General features: G+C 44.7%; 1 protein-coding gene across 7 annotated transcripts in view; it reads right to left on the bottom strand.

Moving 5' to 3' along the window:
* Positions 1-14,896, bottom strand: part of TCF3 (transcription factor 3) — a 97,922-nt gene that overhangs the window by 76,792 nt on the left and 6,234 nt on the right. For all 7 annotated transcript variants that reach the window (XM_051972277.1, XM_051972276.1, XM_051972275.1 and 4 more), the window contains exon 3: positions 6,666-6,738. In XM_051972277.1, the coding sequence (XP_051828237.1) occupies positions 6,666-6,738 (73 nt within the window). The remainder of the gene's footprint in view (positions 1-6,665; positions 6,739-14,896) is intronic.

Raw genomic sequence — 14,896 nt, 5'->3', positions numbered from 1 at the left:
AATAACTGATGGGGAAATTAAGGCTCTAGACTAGAGATAAACTGATTTCACCTACCTAATAAATCAGTAAATATTATTATCTCCGTTTTATTGATGAGGAAATCAAGGATCCAAGTGAAATAATTAGCCCAACACTCTTTCTACTGTCCTTCTAGAGAGATGAAGAGGTAAGGCCCAAGTAAGTCAGGGTAAGCCGGTTTCTCAGAGGAAGGATCTCTTCTGCGAGCTATGCTATGCACGGGCTCTGCAAAGGGAATGTACCCCAAAGGACAGGCAACCCTCCTCTCACCCAAGGGGAGGCCAGAGGCCCAGGGCAAGCCCCACCCTGAGCAGCACCAGGCCCAGCTCTCCCAGATGTGGGAGGCCTGGCTTGTAAGAACACAAAAAGCCAGAGTTGTCTCTGGCTTTGGATGGGTGGAGTCTGTTTCCCTCGGGCAACAATTTACCAGGGCAGGATTAATGAGAAGTAGAGGTTGGAGGAGGGAAGAAGAAAAATACATTTTTATAAGGTGCCATCCCCATGGGGGAAGGGCCTAACCCAGGGATGTCTTGGGTAGGGAGGGACACTAGGACACTACAGAAGGAGCTTCTTTCTCAAAGAGATCTGGGAGGGGGGAGGAAGGAGAAAGATATAGTTTCAGGCTCCCTTTCCTTCCCATCTCTGGAATCAAACTATGGTAGCAGGAATAGAGTGGGAGGGTGAGGAAGAGGTCTCCATGGTGCCCCAGGAGACAATGCCCACAATGGGTGACGCCTTCTACCAGGAGACAGGAAACTTCAATTCCAGTTCCAGCTTTGTTATGAACTCTGTGTGGCCCTGGCAAGTGCCTTACCCTTTGGGTCTCCGTTTCTCAATCAGTAAAGTGGGAATAATAAAAGCCAACCCTGCCTATATCACAGGGTTCTAAGAACTCTGGTAGCAGATGGAACACTGCTTAGTCTTAGAACCCAAAATGTCAGGGCTGGGAGGGCCCTTAGAACACAGAGTGTCAGAGCTGGAACATAGGAACACAGGAAGTCAAAGCTGGGAGGGCCCTTAGAACCCAGGATGTCGGAGCTAGGAGGACCCTTAAAACCCAGGAGGTCAGAGCTGGGAGGGCCCTTAGAATCCAGGATGTCAGAGCTGGGAGGGCCCTTAGAACCCAAGAGGTCGGAGCTGGGAGGGCCCTTAGAACCCAGGAGGTCGGAGCTGGGAGGACCCTTAGAACCCAGGAGGTCGGAGTTGGGAGGACCCTTAGAACCCAGGAGGTCGGAGCTGGGAGGGCCCTTAGAACCCAGGATGTCAGAGCTGGGAAGACTCTTAGAAAGTAAACTATAAGAACTTTATGAGTCACCTTTGAGTCTCCAAGGAAGACCTCTGAAATTTACTGAAATGCCAGGATTTGGGCTGAGACTTCAACTTTTACCTTTAGAACACAGAATACTGGAACTAGAAATGACTTTAGAACTTGTAATGTCAGAGTTGGAAGACACTATCGGTGCCAACAACAGTTATCCCTTCCAAATCACAACTTTCCCCATCATGGTTTTTATAATTCACGAGTTATCACAAGAAGTGAAATGGGAATTTGGGGAGAGTTTTGTGGAGGCTGCAAATGACATGCAAAGGCCAGGGAGACAACACATAAACGTTTAGAAACTCAGAAAAGATCTGCACGGTATTGTATATTAACCTAAATTTTAGAATAAGGTAAGCATCCCCATAAAAGAAAAAGAAAAAATTCAGACTTCTTCTCTGGCAAGAAGGGAGGGCCAAACAATCTTATGCAGATTTCCCAGTCAAAGGGGGCTCCACACCCCTATTCCCTGAGATGTGCAAGGGATAACTGCAGTCCATTTCCCCTCATTTCAAAAGACTCAGACAGAGAAAGTGACTTGGTCACAGTAACTTAGTATATAAGTCAAGGCCAGAGTCAATGGCAAGTCAATTAGCGATTATTATACACACACACAATTGTTAGCATTTCTTCTTAGAACTGATGGCCTGGTCTGGTCCAACCCCTACCAGAGCCAGGAGAAAATGGCAACAAGCACAACTCACTACCCTCTGAGGCACAGTCACTGTCTGCAATGGAGCAGGTAACATGAGAAATTCAGACTCTAAATCTTCTCTGAGTTCTTCTGCCTTGAAGGGTCCAGTGGAAAGAACACGATGCCCCAAAACACAGTTCAAGCACCAGGAACTGTTACCTGGTCACTTATTAATCATATGATCTTGCCCATGTCACTTCCCTCCCAGGCCTTGGTTTGCTTATCTGTAAAATGGGAATAATACTTCCTACTACTGAACCATTTTACAGGATTATCAACTGAGATCAACAAAAAGCAGTTGTTGTTGTGATTATTAAGATTATCCCTTCCTTTGGTTTTGAGCTCTTGACCTGGCCTGGGGTTTATGTGAATCATTACTCAGTTCACCTGGCTCTAAAGTAGTTCTTAAGAGGATAGTAAATAGATGTCAGAAAAACTGTGAACTCTTGAGGAGGAAAACTGCCCTTTGCGGCATTGTGAATGTAGGGAACACACAGAGGCTTTCCCAGACTGACTGCCAAAGGGGACCAGAACCCAGAAAAGCCCACGAACCCTTGGGGTTAGAGGGAAAAACCTTAAAGGGGAGAGGTATAAAAGTCAGCATGAAAATGAACAGAAACAAAGGCATTACCTGGGATCAGGGGATAAATGCAAACAACCCATAGCCCATCTCCTGCTTAGCATCCTTCCTTATCTTTTACCTCTTCTTCTAATTCCCCTCCCAAATAAAAATAGTGCAGAATCTGAGCAGACCAATACTCTAAAATTATTCTTATTTAACATTCTAAGAAAATCACCAATATTCAGATATTCTAGGACCCTAAGACTTAACAAAGAGTCTTTTCATAGTTTGATTACAACTTCAGGGAAGTGGTATGTGTGTGTGTATCTTTGGGGGTGGTAAAAAAAAGATATGATTTTGAAAAGCAGTATTTTGTCCCTAAGATTGATGGCAGCCCTCCCAGAGTAGCCCTGGAGCGCTCCCATTCCACCTCACTCTGCCTTGCTTTTCCCTCCCTTAAACAAAATACGTCCTTGCTACCCTGGTGATAGGGAAATGTCACCCAGAACCATCCATCACAGAGCTTCTGAAGCCACTGGCTGAGACTGGAGGCTGTGCTGACTGTTTGGAAGGGGAGCAGCAAATGGAAGGCCCTGACCCCAAGGGGAAGCTCCAAGGCTAGTCTTCTCTCTTCCTTTAGCCAATATCAAAATGCAGAGGGAAACTCCCTTCTTCTACGGGCTGCTAAGAGAGCTACCATGATTCCCTTGTCTCCATCTGCACAACGGAACTTCTCTGGTTGGCTAAGAAACTTCGGCAGAGGCTCAAGAGAAGGGGGGAATGCCACCTGGCAGGGGTGAACACCCCTTACTCCAGGCAGCACAAACAGCCCGTGATTTCCCTAACCCTTCCTTCCCTGAAAACAGAAGAGGATAAACAACCCAATCTGCTGCTGCTTTTGGATCCCTGTTTTTAGTAATAAGCACAGAGAACTTGGTTTACATCCCAACTCTGCACCACCTGTGAGATCTTGGACAAGTTAAAACCCTCTTTGGGCCTCAGTTTTCCCTCTTAGTTATCTTTAAGGTGTCTCCCAGCTCTAAATCTATGCTCCTCTTACACAGTTCCAAGACTTTTCAGACTCTGACATTCTATTCTCTTCTTACAAAGGTCTACAGGAAGTGTCAAAGCCAAGAAATTTTCCAATATTTAATCTCCACCCAGAGCCCTGGGACTAAACTGAGAGAAAAAGGCTTTGGAGGGACATGAGGCCCGCCGGGAGGGCACAGGGGCTGGCCGTTGAGCTCTGAGAGTTGGTGGGGAGCAGGCCCACAGGGAGGCATTTTTATGAACTTAGCCAAAGGCCCCATCCTGATCAAAGGGAGGCCTTTCACGTACAGCTTCATCACACACCCCTGCGAAATTCAGGAAACAGAGCATATACAACAGGAAGTCCCAGCAAAGAGAAAAGTCATCAGCCTGATCATATGGGCCTGGAACACCAGACTGTCTCAGGCCAAGTTTGGGCTCTCAGCTCATCTTCAGCAGGCGCCTTCTTCACTAAGATATCTCCCATTTACACTGTACAGAACCTACCCCTCTGGGGACTTCCAAGTTGTCTCCTCATTAGTATATAAACTCCTCAAGAATAGGAACTTCTTCCTTTTCTTAGTGTTCACTGACTGATCTTAGGACTTAGGATCTGAGAATTCAAACCTGTCAAAACTAGGGAGGGATCCTGTTATCACTTACCATGGGGAGAATGAGATAAGCTCAAAGAACAAAAAAGATTCAGAGAAGGGATCTTAGAGATCTCTCTTCCCTCCCCAGTTAGTGTGGCAGCCTCAAATCAACAGCCACCAGATTAGGGAGCTTAGAGTATCAGTTTCCTCTTCTCTAAAATAGGAGATGATCACAATTATGCCACAAGATTGATGCGACTGGGTAAGCCAGTTACAAAGATCTGAGGACTTATAATTTCAGCTTTAAAAAATGGGACAGTGAAGATCAGGGGGTCAAGCAGCTTGTCTAAAAATTACACAGTTGAAAAAGAAGCAGGACAAGGATTCAAATTCAAGTCCTGACTTCCAATCCTGTCCTGTTTCCCTTATAGCAAGCTGGGCTTCCCAAAGGGACAGTATCAATTATTAGCAGTCAAGGCTGAAATGCAACTCTCCCAATGGCTGGCCAGCTGGTCACCTTCCCTGAGGACACGTTGACTTAATGGTTTCCTAATGGGACCCGACAGCTTCCACCCAGGCTGGACCAGCACAGCAAATCCATGCAGCCAACTTAACCCTCCAGACCAACTGCAGGGACAGGATAAAGCTGTGTTCTATCACAGAATCCTTAGTATCAGAACTGGAACGAAATTTAAAACATAGAACGTCAGAACTAGGATGGGTCTTAAAACACAAAATATTCTAGCAGGGAAGACCCTTAGAACACAGAGTGTCAGAGCTGGGAGGGCCCTTAGAACCCAGGATGTCTGAGCTGGGAGGGCCCTTAGAACCCAGGAGATCAGAGCTGCAAGGACCCTTAGAACCCAGGATGTCTGAGCTGGGAGGGTCCTTAAAACTCAGGATATCGGAACTGGGAGGGACCTTAGAACCCAGGATGTCTGAGCTAGGAGGGCCCTTAGAACCCAGGAGATCAGAGCTGCAAGGGACCTTAGAACCCAGGATGTCTGAGCTGGGAGGGCCCTTAGAACCCAATAGGTCAGAGCTGCAAGGACCCTTAGAACCCAGGATGTCTGAGCTGGGAGGGTCCTTAGAACTCAGGATATCGGAGCTGGGAGGGACCTTAGAACCCAGGATGTCTGAGCTGGGAAGACCCTTAGAACCCAGAATATCAGAGCTGGGAGGGTTCTTAGGACCTGGTATCAGGAATTGATTGCTCCCAGGCTTTCTGGAATCAACTAGCCTAAATCACCTGTCTTGTTAATGGGGGAAACTGCAGTTCACTCACTCTGTTGCTCTTTCAAGTTCCCTACTTACTTCAGGAATCTCTTACACAATAACCTTGAGCATAAGTATTGTGCTTCAGTGTCTCTGTGATGAGTTTCTCTGTTCAATGAGCTCTAGCTTGTCAAAATATCTTCTAAAGTGTGATGTCTAAACCTGAATATGATATTCCACCGAAAGTCTGACCAAGGCTTAGGATATCCCTCACACGTACTGTATTGCTACTAGTTCAACCTGAGATTATATTAGTTTTATAAAAAAAATTTTAAAGTGTACATACCTTAACAGTGACTCATTCTAGGCTTAAGGTGCACTTAGATCTCCCCAGATCTCTATCCCCAATCCCCCAGGCCACAGGAAATGATAGCCAGCTCAGCCAGCTCTCTACTTATTTAGTGCTTCTCTATTCAAATTTCTTTATCTACTACAGGATTTTACATCATCCTTGTCCAACTTCCAGGTGTTTATTTTCTTCTGAAGTCTATCTATCCTCTGCAGAATTAGCTATTCTTTCATCTCAAGATTCTCCACCTCCCAAGCCCACACATTATAGTCATTTCTCCATCTATAAACAATGTAGAGAGAAATCAATTCTTTCACAGGACTCCAGCCTTCCCCATCTTGACCCTTAATTTATCACAATAATGATGGCAACAAAACAAAATGGAACTCTGAGATCCAACTAGTGTCTTTTCCTATTAAATCCCTGATCTATGAGCAGCAAGAAACAGGTTCCTAAGACAATCTCCCACCTCCATGTCAACTCCCTCGACTCTGAAGAGCAATTTTCCAAAAGCCCCTGCAAAGACATCTGAAGGTCACTTAGCAGGGGACCAAGTGGGAAACATTTCTCCAAAGCTGAACTGGGTAGCAATTTTCCAGGAAAGGTCCCCTTTCTTGACTGGGAAGCCACAAGCTTCCTTGCTTTTACTTTGCTTCTTTACTGAGTTCTCCTTCTCCCCTCAAGTTAAAAAATGGTATCAGGAGTTGATAGCTCCCAGGCTTTCTGGGATAATCATCAGACAAACGGAGGCCAAAGGGTGGAAAAGACAGGACCTGATGACATTAGTAACTCCAAGCAAGAGGCCCAGCTTGGGGGAGGGAGAACAGCATACACTTTGGTTTATTTCACTATTTGACAGAACAGTAAGGGAAAAAAATCACGATACCTGAGCCTCCAAACTGAGTGCTGGTCAACGTGGTGGGCCTGGATTTTCCGTTGGCTACTGGCAGCGGGAACATCTAGAAAACAGAGAGATAGAAACAGAGGGACAGAGAAAGATAGAGGATGGAGGGGGAGAAAAAGAAAAAAAAAAATTTGAGTGAGACTTTGTCGATTAGGAACAGGACCTAACTTTTGGTATTGGAGTTAAAACATCCAAAAAACTTTTTTAGCCTCGGGTGGAACCTTTAAACAAAACTGTAATGTTGAATCTTGGAGCCCCAAAATACTTACAGATAATTAGAATTCAAACTTCTCATATGAAAGGTGGGACAACTGAGGCCAGAGCAAAGAAAAGACTTGCCTGGTGCTTTCTAGCAAAATCAGTGGCAGAACTGGTTCCAGGGCTTTGAGTCTCTTTCCTAGGGCCCAGGGCTGTATAAAGCGAAAGATGCTGGGGATTATGGCTGAGTTTAAGGGACTTCAATTTCTTCTGCACTCATGGCTCAGAGGTGTGAGCCATGGAAAACTACTGGAGGAAAATGAGATGTTCAGTGGTTTTACTCCTACTAAAGAAGCTTTAATTCCTGTATATCAAGAAAAAGCCATGGCAGGATATCCTTTTTTCTGAACAGGGTTATTGGACCAATGAGGAATATCGCAGTGTTCCTGGTCTTCAACAAGCACCATGAATCCCGAGTCAACTAATGGGCAAGATGGACAGATTGGGCTAAATAATATCAGTGAGGTAGAGTCAGAATAGTAAGACCTAGAGAAGTCATTAATGGGTCAATGCCAATTTCAAAAGAAGTCTCTATTGCTTAAAAACTATGGATCTGCTCTCAGCAATGTGTCATTTAAGCGTTTTAATCTACAATAATAATAATGGGAAAACATAATATGTGTACAAAAAAGTATTATAAGCATTTATTATTCACCTACAATGTGCTTGACATTGTGCTAAGTGCTTTTTACAAATGTCTCATTTGATCCTCACAACAACCTAAGGTCCTAGTCTGATGATCCCCATTTTACAGATGGGAAAACTAAGGCACATTAAAGTTTTTTTATTTTATTTTATTTTTTTATTTTTTAAATAACTTTTTATTGACAGAACCCATGCCAGGGTAATTTTTTACAGCATTATCCCTTGCACTCATTTCTGTTCCGATTTTTCCCCTCCCTCCCTCCACCCCCTCCCCTAGATGGCAAGCAGTCCTTTACATGTTGAATAGGTTACAATATATCCTAGATAAAATATATGTGTGCAGAACCGAACAGTTCTCTTGTTGCACAGGGAGAACTGGATTCAGAAGGTAAAAATAACTGGGGAAGAAAAACAAAAATGCAAGCAGTTTATATTCATTTCCCAGTGTTCTTTCTTTGGGTGTAGCTGCTTCTGTTAAGGCACATTAAAGTTAAGTGATTTGCCAAATATCACACAGGCTGAGTTTGAACTCAGGTCTTCCTGATCCTGGGCCTATTACTCTATCTACTGTGCTTCCTAGCTGTAGTGACACTTAAAAGGTATACCTGGAAAGTCCTATAACTAGATTCAATCAATTAGCCACACTCCCGAAAAGAAAGGTGTAGCCTAGAAATAGTTCTCCTAAAAAAAATCAGAGAGTGCTAGTGGACTCCAAGCATGCACCAACCATCAGATACAGCCATCATACAGTTTTTGTGATGGTAGACTGTGATAAAAAGCCCAGGTTGAGATTGGACTGAGGGGTGCCCAGTTCTGAACCACAAAATACAGAAAGGAGATGGGCAAGTGGAATACATCCAGGAGGATAGTGGGAAGATGATGTCACATAGGATCCAATTAAAAGAGACGGGGACATTCAGCCCTTGAAGTTTTTGAATATCTGAGGGGTTGCTATGAGAAAGAAGGATCCCATTTGTTTTGCTTGGCCCTAGAAGGCAGAAAGTAAGAGAAACAGACGCGAACCACAGAGGAAGATCCAGGCTCTATTTGTAGGAAAACCACCAAGTACTTGGAGCTATCCAAACTTGGGATGGGTTGGTCTTGGCCCTTGTGAGGATTCCCCTGGAGCAATCTTTCAAGCGAATCAAAGAAACAAGAGAAGGGAATCCTGTTAAATCAGATGACACTGATGGTCTCTTCCCACTCCGAGTCTGTCATTCTACATGTTTTTAAGATCTCTCTTAGCACCCAGCACTTTTTACTGAAAAGAATGGGTAGGAGTTGAGTGAGGAACTATTTCAATCTACTTCCCTGCCATTTGCTGTTGGGCAGAAACTTCTCCATCTCTCTGAGCCTCAGTTTCCTCATTATATATGTGTATGGAGGAGGGAGGGGCATTGAGGAGACTGGACTGGTAGACGAAAGTAAGGATTTGTTCATATAAAGAAGTGAGGACCTCAAGTTGGAAAGGACCTCAGCTGCAGGGAAGGGAAGAACCTGGCATCCTAGGAATAGAGCTGCAGGTGAGATTGGAAGCCAGGTCTTCTGATATGATTGGAAAAGGAGGTTGGGAAAGAAGGGGAGGGAAGGGAAATAAGCTCCAATAACTCCAGGCTAAAGACTTTGTACCATCTCTTAGAGGCTTCTCAGAGTCACTAGAGGAGTCTGGGCAGAAGAGATAGGGAGGTAAATGGGAAGCTTCTAAAGAAACCTAGCAGAGAGATGAGACCTGGACTAGTCTGGTTCCCATCCTTCCTTTATTCAGTCTTCCTGTTACCTGGAAAAACTGCCTGGGTATTTTAATTCCTCAAAGATGAGGCAGATTAGAAGCATTAAAAAAAAAATCCTAAAGAGAGAAATCAGTCTATCCCTCTGGGGCTGACAACCCTTTTCCTGAAAGCAGCTGGAAAACAGGGGACTCTGCTTCCTGAAAAAGGAAGAAGGTCTGGGCCTGGGATGTCACTGGATAGGAAGCTTTATCAAGCAAAGAAACTTCCCTCTGTCAAAGCCAAATTGCCCCTTTCTTTATAACTTGTAGTCTCAAGAGAAAGGCCTACAATTTGTAGAAGTAAAGGGATAATTTATCTAAGATCACACATATGGCCAATATGGGTAAGAAGCAGAGCTAAAACTCAGATCTTTTGGCCCCACAGACAGCCCTGGATCCACTAGAACTAGCCATGGTTTTCCCACTTTTATTAGAAAAGGTCTAGCAAAGTGATTCTCATAATTAATTCAACGGACTCTATCTAACCATTAAGGAGTTTTAGGTATTGATAAAGGCATTCTATTGTCCTCATTTCACAAAGAACTCTGAAAAGGACTAGTGAATTGCAGGGAGTTACGCGATGTCAGGGACAGAATGTGCACCCAGTTCTTTTTGACCCTCATGCTCATCATTCTTTCTCCTACAGGCAACTGAGATGAAGTTTGATACCTTGAGCCTGTAAGATCTGGTTAGTGGAGGGAGATGCCTCGGCTCCATCCTCTCCTTAGGGGGCAATTCAAGCTGTGAGCCTGGGGTCTGGAAAGCCCCACAAGCCTCTGTGGGCTCTTCAGGGTACCAGCCTGCTTTGAAGCCTGGCTGGGAGTGACTACTTTCCTGCCTCTCTCTATCCCAGCCTTCAAAGATGACTTCAAGTCCTCCAAGAAGAGGACCTATGGATTATTCTTCTGTAATGCTTTAAGATTCTCCCAGGGCACTTTCCCCATAACATCTATTTTACAGGAGATAAAAGAAAACTTGATAATCTTAAGTCAACTGTCCAGGATTACACAGCAAGGAATGGTCCAGTGGTGAGAGTGCTAGAATTTGGAGACAGGTAACCTCCAATCTGACTCTGGCCCCGAAGCTGGCTCTGGGGAATCTTTCACAAGTCCCTTCCCAACCCTGGACATAATGTCCTAATCTATAAAATGAAAGATAAAGGAAGGGGGTGGACTAAAGCAGGTACTCTTATTCTGGGCTCTATAAATGGTAGGATTTGGGGGGGGGGTAACTCTTTCAAAATACTTGGTTTTCTTTGAAAAATCCTATGAATTTCATTTTATGCATTTAAACACTTTATTCTGAGGCATCCAATCTATAGGTTTCAGCAGGCTCACAACCATGGGGTATAGGTCACAAAAGAAGGTGAAATGTCACTGGTCCCAATGCTCTCTCAAGTCTTTTCTGCCTTTATAGCTATCGATGAACCAGGATCTGAATACCTACAGGTCTCTCTGGAAAAACCCAGACCCATGATGAGAGAGCTCTTTCCTTGAAACATTTCCATCACTCCTTCTCCAACCACACAGCTTAAAGCTCCCCTCTGGCAGGGCAGGGATAGTGCTTCATATTGAGGTATCCTCCCCATGGGACTGGCCAGGATAGACCCAGGCACAATAGGAAATAGTGACTGACCAATTGAAATAAGTAGTATTCTTATCTGACCCAGGGATATCACAAAAAAGGGTCTTGGAGTAAGAATTGCGAGAACCAGGTTCCCCTCTACCCTTGATTCACTATTCTGATGTTCTTTCCAGCCCTGACCTCCTGGGTTCTAAGGGCCCTCCCAGCTCTGACCTCCTGGGTTCTAAGGGCCCTCCCACCTCTGACCTTCTGTGTTCTAAGAACCTTCCCAGCTCTGATCTCCTGTGTTCTAAGAGCCCTCCCAGCTCTGACATTCTGTGTTCTAAGGGCCCTCCCACCTCTGACATCTTGTGTTTTAAGGGCCCTCCCAGCTCTGACCTCCTGGGTTCTAAGGGCCCTCCCAGCTCTGATCTCCTAAGTTCTAAGGGCCCTCCCAGCCCTGACCTCCTGGGTTCTAAGGGCCCTCCCAGCTCTGACCTCCTGGGTTCTAAGGGCTTTCCCAGCCCTGACCTCCTGGGTTCTAAGGGCCCTCCCAACCCTGACATCCTGGGTTCTTAGGATCAGACAATTGAGTTCTAAATCTATCACTATCTCTCTGTGGGAAACTAATCAAGTTATTTCCCAGATCATGGTTCCTGCCTTCTAGTTCAGGGATTCCTCAACTATCTTTTCCATATGACTGGGCAGAGCTAAAGTTAAAAAACCAAAACCAAAACCAAAACTACTGTGCATCAGCCTTTTTCCTACAGTTTAGGATAGCTCGGCCACAGAATCTGAAACTGGAAGGAAGCTTAACTATGCCTCCATTTTACAGATGGGGAAAATGAGGCTTGGAGAAGGGGCATTACTTGGCAAGGCAGATAGCAGAGCCAGAATTGGAAGGACGAACTTTTGACTCTGAGGCCAAACCTTTCCCCAGTGGACCCTGCAAAGGAGGGCTGGCAGTTGGGGCCTCAGAGGTGTCAGGACACAGAAACGAGCTCCAATGAATGAACCTGAGTTCACTGAGCACTGTCTCCTGTTTTGTCTTACTGGCAACCCTTTTTTTGGCTTTGCTTTCTGCTTTGGGGGCTTCCTCCCCCTTGCTATTTATAGACCTGCTTTATAACCTTCTGCCCACCCACACATCTCCTAGGGGCGGTCCTGGAAGACACCCAGGCCCCCCACTCTGGGATCCCTCCCCCAACCTCCTGGCAGACACGTGAGCTCTTCCTTCCCCTCTCCCTCTCGGCTTTGTGGCAGGGGATGAGCTGTGGGGCCCCCAGCTGACGTGTCATTTCTGCCACACGCACTCACTCTCGAGCACACATATACACAAAAACACACCAAAAAACAACTTTCCACCTCCCTGCCTACCAGCTTTCCCCTTCTCTGCTCAAGGGTACAGAAAAGGAGAGAGAAGGGACCGAGTGCCATCTTTAACTTTGCCTGTCTCTCTACCTCTCTATATTTACCTCCCAAATTTTGACATCATAACATAACTGGAAATTGTGTTCAGCAGAAAAAACCCTAAGCCCCAGGGGAGTGAGCAACATAGTCTTCTAAGCCTCGGTTTTGTTATTAATAAGAATAGTTACCATATTAATATCATTTCTAAAATGAGGATCAGAGAGGTTAAATGATTTCCCTGGAGCCACACAGTATCAGAGGCCAAGCTCTTTCTGATGCCCAAGTCTAGCACTTTATCCTAAGGTACCTTGCAAAGCACTTTACATGATTTATCTCATGCAATCATAACAACCCCAGTGAGAGCCAAGTTATCTTGCTTCTCTCACACTCAAGTTTTCCCACCTGCAAATGGGAAGGCTGCAGTCGATGGTTTCTGTGGTCCTTCTAACTTGGAACATGGTACACTCTGTGGTCCCCTCATGTTTCTGACAATCTATAAGACTACACTGTTTTAAACTCACAGGCCCAAGGACAAGGAATCCACCCACCAGCTTTCTTTTACTTGCCTGACCAACAGGCAGAGGAGTTTATTAATCAGGTCAATTGTTTTGAAGGACTGGGCAAAAGAAGTGGACCTGGCCAGTATTTGGGGTTCCAAACCTGTGGTCTCAGCCACCCATGCTTGTTATGGGCTGATGCCCAGGGACATTTCAGTTTGACAAAACAACTCTGAAAAGAAACCCAAATTACTGAAGCACAGAAAAAAAAAATTAAAAAAAAAAACTGCCTTAAAAATACCGCTTGCCTTTTCCGGAGGCTAAGTAGAGCTGGTTCTCCCTGCAGGTCTTTTTTTCTGAGAAGAGGAGAGTGCTTTATATGTTTTAGGTTAAATTGGATTTAATCTGGGAAATGAGGCCTGGATTCTATTCCCAATTCTGCCACTGACTTGCTGTGTGATCTTGGCCAAGTCAGTTCCATGCTTTACTCTTCCCAGATATTAATCTCTTGCTCTATAAAATGTAAATTTTTAAAAAGTAATGATTGAGCATCAGCCATGTGTAAGTTCTGCTAAGATAAGAAAATGAGAAGGACATGACCTGAGCCTTCCAGATTCTTATAGAAGCAATAAAGCATAGTTGACCAAGTTGCACTGAATGACCCAATAATGCTGATGGTTAAGCCTTGGAGAGGTTTTGTGTTCATTCTCTCCCAGGACTTTGTGAGGGGTAAGGGGAAGGTTTTCCAAGTATCGTCATTCTCCTTTGGCAGTTAGGTAAGTGGCCTAGTGAAGGAAATGAGTCCTGGGCCTGAAGTCAAGTACACCTGAGTTCAAATCCAGCCTTTGAAACCTAGTGGCTAAGTGATCTTCGGCAAGGGAATTCAACTCTGATGGCCTTAGTTTCTTTATCTATAAAATGGGATAATAACAGTACTCAACTCCTAGGGTTGTTATAAGGCTCAAATGAGATAATATTTGTACGATACTTTGCAAACCTTTAGATGCTATATCAGTGCTGGCTCTTGTAATATTTTAGATAAGGAGTTGAGGCTCAGAAAAGTTACAGGGCTTGCCTGGGGTCAGAGCTAGGAAAGTCTTGCCTACTCCTAGCTGAGCGTTCCATTCTCTATGCCACGTTACCTGAAATAGAACTGCTAGGGTACTGGGTCCTGATCTCTGATCTGAAACAGATTCATTATTTATCTGTAGAGAAGTCATTTCTGTTCTCATCTGTAAAGGGGATAAACAACCCTCTCTTCTTCAAGGGACATTCTAGGATGAATCAAGGTATCAGATGGGATACATGTGTTTTGAAAACTTAGAAGCCCTCCTTGATAAAAATTTGTATTTTTATCTACTTCTCCCACTGGATCAACTTCTTATAGAAACAATGAGGCATAGTGGAGACAACCAGTATAAAAAGGGGCAGTGGGGTTTAGAGGCAAGAACCCTGAGCTGGCAGTCAGAAGATAAACTTTAGGGGTCCTCTCTGGCTTCCAGGTTCAAACATGAAATCCTCTACTTGCCTTTTAAAGCCCTTGAGAACTTGCCCCCTTCCCATCTTTTCAGCTTTCCAACACGTTCCTCTGCCCAGCACCCATTCTTCCAATCAATAACACTGGCCTCCTGGCTGGTCTTTACTCAAGATACAGCATCTCTCAACTCTCAACATTTTCCTTTGCTGTCCTCCATGCCTGGAACACTCCTTATCTCATCCCCTCCAGGCCTCCTTGGCTCTCTTCTGCAAGAAGCCTTTCCTGATCTCCTTACTACCTCCTTCTGTTGGTGATTTCCAAGTTATTCTGTCTATATTGTATCTTATTTATCCACAATTGGTTATAATGTCTCTTCCATTAGACTGAGAGTTTCTTGAAGACAGGGATTGGCTCTTGCCTTGCTTTGTGCTTCAGAGTGTCTGGCATATAACAGGCATAGTAAATGTTACTTGGTAACCAGGCAATTATTCTCTGATCCTTTAGCAGCCGCTTGGGACAGCCCATACCAATAGAAGTCCTTGAGTATCAGCTTGATATAGTAAAAAAAAAAAAAAAACTTACTAAGTCTAGAATC

This window comes from Antechinus flavipes, chromosome 1 (assembly GCF_016432865.1).
Source record: "Antechinus flavipes isolate AdamAnt ecotype Samford, QLD, Australia chromosome 1, AdamAnt_v2, whole genome shotgun sequence".
NCBI lineage: Eukaryota > Metazoa > Chordata > Mammalia > Dasyuromorphia > Dasyuridae > Antechinus > Antechinus flavipes.
Note: the sequence above shows the minus strand (reverse complement) of the source record. Positions and strands in the feature narration are given on the sequence as shown.